The following is a 13,611-nucleotide window of genomic DNA, read 5'->3' on the forward strand; positions in this document are numbered from 1 at the left end:
TTTTTGTATTTTTAGTAGAGATGGGGTTTCACCATGTTGGCCAGGCTGGTCTCGAACTCCTGACCTTGTGATCTGCCTGCCTCAGCCTCCCAAAGTGCTGGGATTACAGGCTTGAGCCACTGCGCCTAGCTTCAACTGGTTTTCTTATTAGAAGACATTAGGACCTGCAGAGAGACATCAGGGGCACACAGACACAGAGGAAAGATTGTGAGAGGACACGGCAAGAAGGTGGCCATCTCTAAGCCAAGATGAGGCTTCGTCAGGAGAAACCAAACCTGCCGACACCTTGATCTGGGTCTTCTAGCATCCAGAACTCTGAGAAAATAAATAGCTGTTGCTTAAGCCACCCAGCCTGGTATTTTGTTACGGCAATGCAAACTAATATGCAGAGGTAACTTAATCAGCCTAAGGCTTAGCATGAAAGTCTTATTTTAAAGGTTCTCAAAGTGAAGTATTATCCTGTTGATCTTAGAGGAAAAATGAGATGTTTCCCAACATTAAGTCCTCAAAACCTACAAGAGAGACCTGTAGCCTCGGTGACTTCACTGAGAAACAGTCATTTCAGAAGAAACCACAAGCAGGGACTGGTAGTATTTCATGGTTCTGGGTGCTGGTTATAGAGTGTGTTGTTTCTGAGAATTCATTGAGCTATTCAGTTCCTCAAATATGTATCCTTTTTTTGTATATTATAGTGAAATGAAAGTTTAAAAAAGCAACCGATCTTGCCAAGTTACTTTCAAAGTCAGTTATGAAGAGATATTGCAAGAGAGTTCCTAGGTAGAGAGGAAACAGTTCTGTATCTTGAGTCAGGTGGTGCCTAATAAATCTACCTGTTGATGTGATAAAATGGGTAGAGCTATAAAAACATATACATGAGTGCACATAAAAACGAGTGAAATTGGGGCCGGGCATGGTGGCTCATGCCTGTAATCCCAGCACTTTGGGATGCCAAGGCAGGCAGATGACCTGAGGTCTGGAGTTCGAGACCAGCCTGGCCAACATGGAGAAACCTGTCTCTAAATTTGATACGGTATTACATAGGTAATAAGCGAACCGTTGGGTGAAGGGAACACAAGACTCTGCATTATCTTTGCAACTTCTATGAATTTATAATCATTTCAAAATTAAAAGTTAAAAGATGTTGAGGAGGAAAGGCCAGACTCATATGATCAACAGTGAAATAAGAAAAGCATTTCCATTAAAATCAGGAACAAAGTTAAGAAAGGAAAGAAAAAGCAAAGTCACCATTTCTCCAATTAATTGGTCCCTGGAGCCTCTCTTTTTGACTTGAGATTAGTGAGCGGCAAAGCTTCCTTTATTTGAAGCCTACGTGGAGAGTATTATCACCTCCGTTCTCCTAAAGGTGATGAACCCAGGGTTGCAAGACTGAGATTTTACTGTAGCAGGAAGAGAGCACTTAGGTTTACAGGGTGATGCCATGCTTAGTGACGTTTCTGTCATTGACGGACTGCATATATGACTCACGGTCCCATGAGAGGATAACGGGCTGAGTTCCTGTCACCTAGTGATGTAGCCATCGTAAAGTCCAGTGCAGCCCAGTGCATCACTCACATGTCTGTGGCGATACTGGTGCAAACGAATCTGCATTCCCAGTTGTATAACAGTATAGCACATACAATTATGTACAGTATATAATACTTGATCATAAGTGACCGTGCTGCTGGTTTCTGTATTTATTATACTACACTTTGTTATTTTAGAGTGTGCTCCTTCTATGTATAAAAAACGTTTACTGTAAAACAGTGTGCTGGGTGCAGTGGTCCACTCCTATAATCCCAGCACTTTGGGAGGCTGAGGCTGGAGGATTGCTTGGGCCCAGGACAACGTGGTGAGACCCCATCTCTATAAAAAACATGTTTAAAAAAGTTAGATGTGTGTGGTGGCGTGTGCCTGTAGTCTCAGCTACTCAGGAGGCTGAGGTAGGAGGATCGCTTGAGCCCAGGAGGTCAAGGCTGCAGTGAGCCGTGACAGTGCCACAGCACTCCAGCCTAGGTGACAGAGTGAGACCCTGTCTCAGAAACAAAACAAATGGATGTCGGGTTATACCAGCAGTAGCCTCATAAATGTCTGGTTTGCTGTGTCTCTTGATTGCATTATTTTCTCTTGTGCTTGATTTAATCTCCTGTTGCTTTGCTCATCGTGGTCCCCGAGCACACAAAATCTATGGCTACTGTTGCCGGTAAGAGGCCACAACAAGTGACTAATCTTGAAACAAGAAATTAATGACTACCAACCTGTGGGTCAAGGGGTTACAGTAGCTTTTAAGGCCCACTGCCAGAGGAGAACCTTTGCTTAGGTTATTGCTGCATCAAGAAAAACACGTGGAGAAGACGCTGACGCAGTTCTGAAAGGATTCCATCCGTGACTCCATCAGGACCCCTGCTTGGGCTTGGGGTGATGTCACCAAGGAATGTACAAATGACATCTGGAAGAAGACACGCAAGAGGTTCATCCATGACTTCCAAGGATTTGCCAAGGACAAGGAGGGTGCAAAAATCATCAAGGCTGCAGTTGAGATGGCAAACTAAATTTAACCTGGGGGCGTAGGATGACGACCCTGAGGGGCTCCTACAGGTGGTTCCTGAGCAAATGACCAATGAGAAGCTGCTGGGAACGGAACAGGAACACATACCTGAAGAAGAGGCAAGGAAGAAGAAACTGCAGGAGAAGGAAAAGAATCCCCATGAAAATTCACAGTGAAGAGTTGAGAACTTTATGCACATCTCAGCGCTTCAAAAATTTTTGAAAACATGGGCCCCTCAATACCAAAAGGGTTTCATTCACAGAGGAGTGTTCTTTGTGCATTATCTGCTTACAAGCAAATCTGTGATGAAAAAAGAAACCAAGCAGACTGCCACAGGCATATTTCTGATGTGTGACGACTCCTGAGAACCTAGGGTTGGTCCTTCAGGAAGTGTTCCAGAAGATGCCATTGTTATCCTAGCTCCATGCTTTTTTTTTTTTTTTTTTTTTTTTTTTTTGAGTCAGGGTCTCACCCTGTCACCCAGGCTGGAGTGCAGTGGAGCAATCACGGCTCACTGAAGCACCCACCTCCCAGGCTCAAGCAATCCTCCCGCCTCGGCCGCCTGAGTAGCTGAGACGACAGGCGTGCGCCACCACACCTGGCTAATTTTTGTATTTTTTTTAGAGACAGGGTTTCGCCATGTTGCCCAGGCTGGCCTTGAATTCCTGGGCTCAAGTGATCTGCCTGCCCTGGCTTCCTGAAGTGCTGGGATTACAGGTGTGAGCCACCGGGCCCAGCTGTCCCTGAGTGTTAATGCCCCTGAAAACCTTCCAGCAGGGCAAGATGAGGAGGTGGATATCCATGAACCTTACCCTTTGTAGGCCAGGCTAATGTGTGTAATTGTGTCTTAGTTTTGACAAAAAAGTTTTAAAAAAAATTTTAAATACGAAAAGGCTTATAGAACAAGGATATAAAGAATATGTTTTTATATGGTTGTGCAATTAGTTTGTGCTTTAAGCTAAGTGTGATCATAAGTCAAAAAGTTAAAAAAAATTTAAGATTAGAGAGTAAAAATTTACAGTAAGCTAAAGTTTATTATCGAAGAAAGAAAAATATTATTTTTTGACGTGGTGTCTTATCTGTTGCTCAGGCTGGAGTACAGTGGCCCAATCTTGGCTCACTGCAAACTCTGCCTTTTGGGTTAAAGCAATTCTCCTGCCTCAGCCTCTTGAGTAGATGGGTTTGCAGGTGTGCGCCACCACACCTGGCTAGCTTTTCTATTTTTACTAGAGACGAGGCTTCACCGTGTTGGCCAGGCTGGACTCGAATTCCTAACCTTGTGATCTGCCTGCCTTGGCTTCCCAAAGTGCTGGGATTACAGGTGTGAGCCACCACACCTGGTCAGAAAAACGTTATTTAATAAATTTAGTGTAGCCTAGGTGTAGAGTGTTTATAAAGTGTACAGTAGTGTACAGTGATGTCCTAGGGCTTCACATTCACTCACCACTCACTCACCCAGAGCAACTTCCAGTTCTGCAAGCTCCATTCATGGTAAGTGCCTTATACAAGTGTAGTTTTTAAATCTTTCATACCCGATTTTTACTGTAGCTTTCCCATGTTTAGATACATAAGTATTTGCCATTGTCTTACAACTGCCTATAGTATTCAGGACAGTACCATTCTGTGCAGGTTTGTAGCCTAGGTGCAATAGGCTAGACCGTACAGCTTAGGTGTGTATGAGGCTAGACCGTACAGCTTAGGTGTGTATGAGGCTAGACCGTACAGCTTAGGTGTGTATGAGGCTGTACCATCCGGGTTTGTGTAGCATTTATGATGTTACACATCATATGATGAACATCTGTGATGTTCGTACAAGGACGACATCACCTAATGACGCATTTCTCAGAATGTGTATCTGTTGTTGAGCAATATGTGATTGTATAATGTGAGACAACATTTGCAAAAACACCCATTCACTAAACCACTGGGCAGGAGTGTTGTCTGTGTTCTAAATGATGAGGGCTGGCTACAATGGTGCACTCCCGTAATCCCAGCACTTTGGGAGGCTGAGGCGGGAGGATGGCTTGAACCCAGAAGTTTGAGACTAGTCTGGGCAACATAGTGAGACCCTGACTGTACAAAAAATAAAAGAAAAATTAACTGGGTGTGGTGGCATGTGCCTTTGGTCCCAGCTATTTGGAAGGCAGAGGTGAGAGGCCTGCTTGAGCCCAGGGGGTCAAGGCTGCAGTGAGCCATGGTCTCGCCACTGCACTCCAGCCTGGGTGGCAGAGTGAAACCCTGTTCAGAAAAAAATAATAAATTGGGGCAAGTCCTTCCAAAGTAGCTGATACAATGAATGCTTATAGGTAAATCCTTAGCAGTTTCCAAACCCATTTCTGTTCATTTATAAACATTGCATGCCACATCCTCTCCAGCATCTGTTGTCTCCTTATTTTTTAATGATTGCCATTCTGCCATTCTAACTGGCTTGAGATGGTATCTCAATGTGGTTTTGATTTGCATTCTTCTAATGATCAGCGATGTGCTGTTTTTCATGTTTGTTGGCTGCACAAATGTCTTCTTTGAGAAGTGTCTGTTCATATCCTTCACCCACTTTTTGATGGGGTTTTTTTCTTGTAAATTTAAGTTCTTTGTAGATTCTGGATATCAGCCCTTTGTCAGACGGGTAGATTGCAAAAATTTTTTCCCATTCTGTTGGTTGCTGATTCACTGTAATGATTGTTTCTTTTGCTGTGCGGAAGCTCTTAAGTTTAATTAGATCCCATTTGTCTATTTTGGCTTTTGTTGCCATTGATTTTGGTGTTTTAGTCATGAAGTCCTTGCCTATGCCTGTGTCCTGAATGGTATTGCCTAGGTTTTCTTCTAGAGTTTTTATGGTGTTAGGTCTTATGTTTAAATCTTTAGTCCATCTAGAGTTAATTTTTGTATAAGGTGTAAGGAAGGGACCGTTTCAGCTTTCTGCATATGGCTAGCCAGTTTTCCCAGCACCATTTATTAAATAGGGAATCCTTTCCCCATCGCTTGTTTCTGTCAGGTTTGTCAAAGATCAGATGGTTGTAGGTGTGTGGCATCATTTCTAAAGCCTCTGTTCTGTTTCATTGATCCCTGTCTCTGTTTGCGTACCAGTACCGGGCTGTTTTGGTTACTGTAGCCTTGTAGTATAGTTTGAAGTCAGGTAGCGTGATGCCTCCAGCTTTGTTTCTTTTTGCTTAGGACTGTCTTGGCCATGTGGGCTGTTTTATGGTTCCATATGAAGTTTAAGGTGGTTTTTTCTAATTCTGTGAAGAAAGTCAATGGTAGCTTGATAGGGATAGCATTGAATCTATAAATTACTTTGGGCAGTCTGGCCATTTTCATCATACTGATTCTTCCTAACCATGAGCATGGAATATTTCTCCATTTGCTTCACTTATTTCATTGAGCAGTGGTTTGTAGTTCTCCTTGAAGCGGTCCTTCACATCCCTTGTTAGCTGTATTCCTAGGTATTTTATTCTCTTTGTAGCAATCGTGAATGGGAGTTCACTCATGATTTGGCTCTCTGTTTGTCTATTACTGTTGTATAGCAATGCTTGTGATTGTTGCACATTGATTTTGTATCCTGAGACTTTGCTGAAGTTGCTTATCAGGTTAAGGAGATTTGGGGCTGAGATGATGGGGTCTTCCAAATATAAAATCATGTTATCTGCAAATAGAGACAATTAGACTTCCTCTTTTTCTTACTGAATACTCTTTATTTCTTTTTCTTGCCTGATTGCCCTGGCCAGAACTTCCAATATTGTGTTGAATAGGACTGGTGAGAGAGGGCATCCTTGTCTTGTGCCAGTTTTCAAAGGAAATGCTTCCAGCTTTTGCCCGTTCAGTATGATACTGGTTGTGGGTTTGTCATAAATAACTCTTATTATTTTGAGATACGTTCTATCAATACCTAGTTTATTCAGAGTTTTTAGCATGAAGGGCTGTTGAATTTTGTCAAAGGCCTTTTGTGCATCTGTTGAGATAATCATGTGGTTTTGTAACTGGCTCTGTTTATGTGATGGATTATAGGTCTCCCATACTTGATTAATAAAAACCACACTAATTTGCCCTTTAATGTGTTGTAAGCTAAATGGCACATCAAGAAGCTATAACAGGTGAACATATGATGATAATTAGTGAAAGTAATACCAGGAAGATGACCATACATTTCCTTCTAAGCAGAGGCTTAGGTCTAGCATGTAAAAAACCCACACATTGAGAAGTAACTGGATAGTTTCTCCTGGCAGCAAAATAATTTTAAAAATCAAAAGCAGGATAAAAGAAATATATAAAATAAATGGACTCACAAAGGGAGACATGTGTCTGGTGACACCGTTCTTTCTTCTGGTGAAGATGCTACATTTGTTAAAGGCTTCCTGAAACAATTTCAGATTCAATGAGGCCACATGAAATTTTTTTGGGGTTTTTTTGGGAGACGGAATCTTACCCTACCACCGAGGCTGGAGTGAGTGGTGAGATCTTGGCTCACTGCAACCTCCACCTACTGTGTCCAAGTGATTCTCCTGCCTCAGTCTCCCGAGTAGCTGGGATTACAGGCATGCGCCACCATGTCTGGCTAATTTTTTTGTATTTTTAGTAGAGATGGGGTTTCAGCATGTTGGCCAGGTTGGTGTCAAACTCCTGACCTCAAGTGATCTGCCTGCCTTCGCCTCCCAAAGTGATGAGATTACGGGCGTAAGCCACTGTGCCTGGCCTCACATGAAATTCCTTAAAATATAAATGAACACTGGATAAAAATATATATTGCTAAAATAATGAACAGTGATTATATCTGGATAGCAGGGTTTCAGAATGTTTCTCCCTCATACTTTTCTGTACTTTAAAAACACAGGCTGGGTGTGGTGGCTCATACCTGTAATCCCAGCACTCTGGGAGACCAAGGTGGATGGAGCACTTTAGGTCCAAAGTTTGAGACCAGCTGGCCAACATGGCCAAACCCTGTCTCTACTAAAAATACAAAAATTAGCCTGGCACCTGTAATCCCAGCTACTCAGGAGGCTGGGGCAGAAGAATTGCTTGAACCTGGGAAGCAGAGGTTGCAGTGAGCCAAGATCGTGTCACTGCACTCCAGCCTGGGTGACACAGTGATGCTCCATCTCAAAAACCAAAACAAACAAACAAAAAACAGTTAAAAAAGTATATAATGGATAACAGTGGAGCATGTAGGAGAGAGAGATAGCCCAATCTGTGACAGCTGGATGGCTGGACTATACCCCTTTCTGTGACCGCCACCCCTGCAACTAGGTAAATTCTCGGTTCAGCTTAGAAAACATTCTATGAGTGCATCCCATGGACAGGCCCTTCTCTGGGTTCTGGGTTCATAGTATCACATGCCAGCTCCTTCCCCGAAGGACTGACTGATGACGGCTCTCTGGGGAAGAAGAGAAATTGTGCTCTTTACACAAATGCAAACTGGTGTAATAAGTAAAAACTCAAATGATCACCAAGCAGGGAGAAAAAGCACAGCCAGACACCTTAACACCGGGAGAGGAAAGTTTGTTCATTCAACATTTATTAATTGCACACACAACTCTGTCTGCAGGCTAGACTCTGAAACACACAATTGTCAGAAACTAGAAAAATAAGTTATGTTCACATGTTTAAAAAGCAAAACTTTATAAATTCCTCACCATATTCATTCCTAAATTTTATCCCACAAAGTACGGCATGAAACAATGACCGCGTCAGTATTATTCAAGTAAAGTGCTATTTGAAATAGCTGCACACAGGTAATTAAAACACTAGGCTCCAGTCTTTAGAGGAAAAAGTCATGTGGCACAATTTCAAGTGTATAACTGAAGTCAACTATAAAGTATATTTGCTTACATTTGCTTCTGATTTTTATTCTGCCGCATCTCTTTAGTAGAATAAACAAACAGCACTTCACATAAAGTCATATTCAAAAGCCACTGAAATGGATAAACAGAAGCAGATTAGCTCTTTAATGAGAATCCCAGCATAGCTGGAGAAGTTCAAGAAGACCTGTTTTTTCAAGGCCAATAGACTCTTGTTATAGGGCTAATTTCATCTGCGTTATCATCACTGGGAAGTTCCTCTGGGAACTCATGGAAGCAATGCTGGAAAAGTACTTTCTTCACAGGAGGTGTCCAGTAAAATGAAATAATGCCTGATGAACGCAAGTAAGGTCAATCTCTCCCTCCTGGTCTAGATCAGGAGCTGCCCCCCTTTTTCTTTAAGGAGATGAGCAGTAAACATTTGAGGCTTTGCAGGCTGTACTGTCCTTGTCCCAGTGACTCAACTCTGCCGAGAAAGCGGGCCCAGACCGTACCATAAATGAATAGGGGCGGCTACGCTCGATCACATTTTATTTATGCACACTGAAATCTGAATTCCACAGAATTTTCAGGTGCCATGAAATATTGTTCTTCTTTTGATTTTCTGCCCAGTCATTTGAAAACATATAAACCATTCTTAGCTCACGGGTTGTATAAAAACAGGCATCATCCAGATTTGCTTTGTGGGCCGGCCATAGTTTGCCAACCCCTGATGTGATGGCTCTTTTCTAGTCCATGTTGTACAATGTATTTATTTTTAAAATCACATCACATATGGGTACTTTATTTAAAAGACAACAAAATGTTCAGTTAAAAACACCTCCCCTTCTTTCCACAAACAAGGACCATTTGACTAAACAATAAGCTAGTTCCTCTAATTACAAAATGGATCAGGGGGATTACAATGAGTCTCTGGCCCTCAATTTATGAACCCCTCAGCCAAATATGCAGGCAGACTCAAAATTCGCCACCCAACCAAAGAATCTACTGGCTTACAATGTTAAAAATGTATTAGGAAGTATTCCTGCACACAGTTCAGCATTACTAATCCAGACTTAGAGAAAATAACATTGGAGCATTTGTATTCTTTTTATTTTTTATTTTTTTTGAGACGGAGTTTCGCTCTTGTTACCCAGGCTGGAGTGCAATGGCGTGATCTCGGCTCACCGCAACCTCCGCCTCCTGGGTTCAGGCAATTCTCCTGCCTCAGCCTCCTGAGTAGCTGGGATTACAGGCACGCGCCACTATGCCCAGCTGATTTTTTGTATTTTTAGTAGAGACGGGGTTTCACCATGTTGACCAGGATGGTCTCGATCTCTTGACCTCGTGATCCACCCGCCTCGGCCTCCCAAAGTGCTGGGATTACAGGCGTGAGCCACCGCGCCCGGCCGGAGCATTTGTATTCTTAATAGAAAAAGGATGGATACATCTAAATCATAAGTAATTAGAATGTTACATAAAACCACCTAAAAACTCCACAATAAAGAGCAAAATGCTGTCAAAATGCTGAGTATGTGATTCTTGACAGGCCAGGGCCATGTCACTAGGAGATGAATTTCAGCTCTTCCTTCTTGGGGAGGTGGCTGGTACACCCCAGGCCAGGTGCCAGGCAGCTCCCTGTGTGTACAGGGACTTGCCAGACCTTTACTCACTCGACCTTAGCTTCCCGGTGGCTCAGTGAGGGATGTTAAATCCCAGGTGCGGTTCAGGAGTAATTGCATCTAGCACTACTTTCATTCACATGTTCCTTTTACAACCCAGAATAACCACAGGATGTAAGGGGAGGCTACACAGAGAAAGATGGGGAAAGGAAGGTGCTTCATCTCCACCTACTTGGCCAGGAATTACCTTTATTCTGCTAGGAGGCATGTCTAGAAGAACTTAGAATTTTCTTAATTGGATTTGCATCTGTTTAAGATTACAGAGTCTTTCTTTCAAAGTGAGAGGCAACACTGGTCATAGGGGCTTTTGTTTCTTGTGTGCTATTTGAATGATGAGCTGTAAAAACTCTTGCTAGCTAAAAGGTGCCTGAAATTCAAGGGCTCATGCCTCTTCTGCAAACTGGATTGGCAATTACAGAAATTCTTTCCCTTCTGAGCTGACTGTGGTGAAAGTGCTTTTGCTCTTGTGGAGGTGAGGGAGCAGCACCACACCGGGACAGAAAGAACAGGCCACGGGTGGTAGCCATTCATTCAGGCACAGGCGGGTGGGCAGGTGGGCATCGGCCTCTTCCCATCTTGGCAAAGCCATTGCCAGTAGGCAAAAGAGGGCTGGGCAGCGCTGCTCGTAACAATGGCTCTTGTACGTCCTTAGAATTTTCACTTTTCTGTGAAGTACTTTTAGTTTCTCTCTGGCTCACGACGATATCGCAGGGAGCTAAGTAAGGCCTGTATGGAATCTCCACTGTATGCATGGGGCGGGAGGTGCTGAACACACGCCCCAGGGAACAAGGCGGCTCAGGAAGGAGCCAGACCATGCCCCTGCATGCCTTCCACCCTGCCGAGCTGCTCGGGCTATTCTTTGCTTTACACTTGAGCTCGTTTCCTCAAGGAAGGGAAATGAAGTGGCAAACGGGACAGAAATGAAAATAGAATTCAGCAGTAAATTTAGGAAAATAAAGACGTCAAGTAAAAAACTGGTTCTGGAATAGGGAGAGGTGCTCCTTCAGGTCTCTCAGAAGCACAGACAATTCCGTGCTATTTATTGTCTTTGAAAGACGGCTTCCTGAAAACTGCCGCAGCACCCCAGGGGCACATTCGCTGTCTCAGGTGCTGAGCTGGCAGGTGCCGGGGAGGGGTGCTGGGCCTCTCACCCGCCCACCAGTCACAGGCAAGGGTCTCCTTCAAGTTGCTCTGGGCCCATATTCTGGAGCCACGTGGGGGATAATTGTGCCACGGCCCCGGCAGTGATCAAGCCTTTGTGACGGCCAAGGGGCTGGCCTGCCTCGCGCTGTGCCTACTCTCAGGCAGCCCAGGCCACGGTGAGGAGCCAGGGCCTCATTCTGTACACCCAGTGCTGGTTCTCCTGGAGTCTGCGGCCACAGACACGTGGCACGTATTGGTCCCTAGTTAGGTTAAGGGCAGGGGTAGGATTTGCATCTGCTTAAGATTACGAGGACCGGATGAGTTTTGAAAAATTCCTAACTCTGAAAACCTATTAGTTTGTTTAAAATAACAGATGGCACGTACCTATATATGTAGGTGAGCCTCCTTTTAAATGTTTTTAAAGAAGCAAAGGCTCCTACAAGCCCCCGTAACACACATACTTGAGTTCCAGATACTCATCGATACCGTACTTGGACCCCTCTCGCCCAAGCCCGGATTGCTTCACCCCACCAAAAGGGCACTCCACGGAGGAAATCAGTCCTTCGTTGATGCCAACCATGCCCACTTCCAGCTGCTCTGCCACCCTCCAGATCTGGGCTGGGTCCTGAGAGTAAAAATAACCTGCCATGGGGATAAAAGACGTAACCGACATTTAGAATAGTCATTAGAGATATCGTGACTAAAGATGAGGCCAGCACTGATGACTGTGCAGTCACTGGGGCCTAGAATCTTCCCTGCTCCCATATAAAATCCCAGGTTGGTCTCATCACTTCTTCATGTCAAAACCTTTGAAAGTCACCTCTTGCTTCAATTCTACTCTCACGATTTCCCATCAAAGCCCTCTTCCTGTTTGCTACTATTCAGTCCACTCTGCACACCTGTTAGATTTCTACATGACATTTTTGCCCAAGCCTTTTGCTATGACTCCTGACTATAAAATAAAGTTAAATTCCTCAGTGGGTATTCAACACCCTCTCCCCTCAGAGTTTCATCCAGCATTTCTGGTGTCACCTTCCATTACTCCAGTCACCAACCATCCTCTCCAAACCTGTCAGCTGCACACTCCTCACCCTTTCTTACTTTGCTTCTGAACTTCCTTGGCGCCCTCTGCCCAGAATCCGTCTCCTCCAATTTCTGCACAACCAGAATCCTGCCCATCATTTATGACCTAGTTCAGGGTACATCTTCCTCCACCATCACCCCATTGAGAAGGAAGAGACAAGCGCTGAACTGAGGGTTAGAAGCCCTTATGTGTACATCTTTCTCCAGCTTTGTGATACCTCTGAGGGGCCCCGTGGCATGCTTATTGTTCCTCTTGGTATAAATGGCTCTCTTACAGCTAGAGAAGCTTCTATAGAGCTGTAGTGGTATCTTGTATGTCTTTGTATCTTCTGCAGTACTCTGTCTGCTGTGGATGCTATGACATAATTTTCTCAGGGTTATAGAGTACATGCAGTGGCCACCTGGACCATCTCCAAACTAAAGGGAGGGCGGCCATCAGCGAGGCACCACTGCATACACCATCTTCACTGCTTTCACTGTCCCTGACGCTCCTTGCTGATGCCCTTCCTCTCTGTCAGGCTTACAGGAGCCAGGCAAAAGGGAAGAAAAAGCACTTGCAATTTCTGGGCATTAAGTCTCTGAGAATGTGGAACCTGGAGATGTGTGCAGTTCTCCACCTAGAAAAGTAGAATAATGTGCACCTTCTCGTCTCCCCACAGCTCTCCCTGCCCACATTGTAATTCGAGAGCTCCCAAATGTGTATCATGGGGACAAAGCAAAAAAACGGGTCCTTGCACAAATCCAAATCCCTTCCACCACTTGGAAAGCAACAAAACACATACTTCATGGAAGCTTCTGTCTCAAAACCCAGGGTGAGGTTTAAAAGGTACATCTGGCATGAGCTTGAGAAAAACGATTATGACTGCTGTTGAACAAGGACAAACACCCACCTGCTAACCCAACATCAGCTGCGTTGGCGATTGCTATAGCCTCCTCCTCTGTGTCGAACCTGCCAAAGTTAAGATAGGTCATAAAATATGCAAGGGGGAGAGGAAAGGAAGCCAGTTTTCTTTTCTTCTGATTCGTTTCCCAAATAATCACAAGGAGTCAATCAGAGTTTTGCAAAGAGATCCAAGAGCAGATTGCAGAAAAAAGCAACACCGTTCCCCGAGGTAACTCAGCAATCAAGGCTGGCATGCTCAAATCAACACTGGCTCCTAAGAGAACAAGAAAAGGGCAGACCAACATGCAGGCAGCTGTGAGATAACCAGAACATCAAACAAAATCCACAAAAATAGGATTACTGACCATGCACGGCGGCTCACGCCTGTAATCCCAGCACTCTGGGAGGCCAATGTGGGCAGATCACCTGAGGTCAGGGGTTCCAGACCAGCCCGACTAACATGGAGAAGCCCTGTCTCTACTAAAAATACAAAATTAGCTGGGC

At 44.3% G+C, this 13,611-nt stretch overlaps 1 protein-coding gene across 1 annotated transcript in view; it reads right to left on the reverse strand.

The window, feature by feature from the left end:
* Nucleotides 1-10,994: 10,994 nt before the first annotated feature.
* Nucleotides 10,995-13,611, reverse strand: part of ALDH5A1 (aldehyde dehydrogenase 5 family member A1) — a 34,541-nt gene continuing 31,924 nt past the window's right edge. Inside the window, exons 9-10 of the mRNA XM_017505247.2 lie at nucleotides 13,115-13,173; nucleotides 10,995-11,783 (exon numbers count right to left, since the gene is read on the reverse strand). Of these exons, the coding sequence (XP_017360736.1) occupies nucleotides 11,578-11,783; nucleotides 13,115-13,173 (265 nt within the window). The 3' untranslated portion in view covers nucleotides 10,995-11,577. The remainder of the gene's footprint in view (nucleotides 11,784-13,114; nucleotides 13,174-13,611) is intronic.

This window comes from Cebus imitator, unplaced genomic scaffold, assembly GCF_001604975.1.
Source record: "Cebus imitator isolate Cc_AM_T3 unplaced genomic scaffold, Cebus_imitator-1.0 Scaffold335, whole genome shotgun sequence".
NCBI classification, from domain to species: Eukaryota; Metazoa; Chordata; class Mammalia; order Primates; family Cebidae; genus Cebus; species Cebus imitator.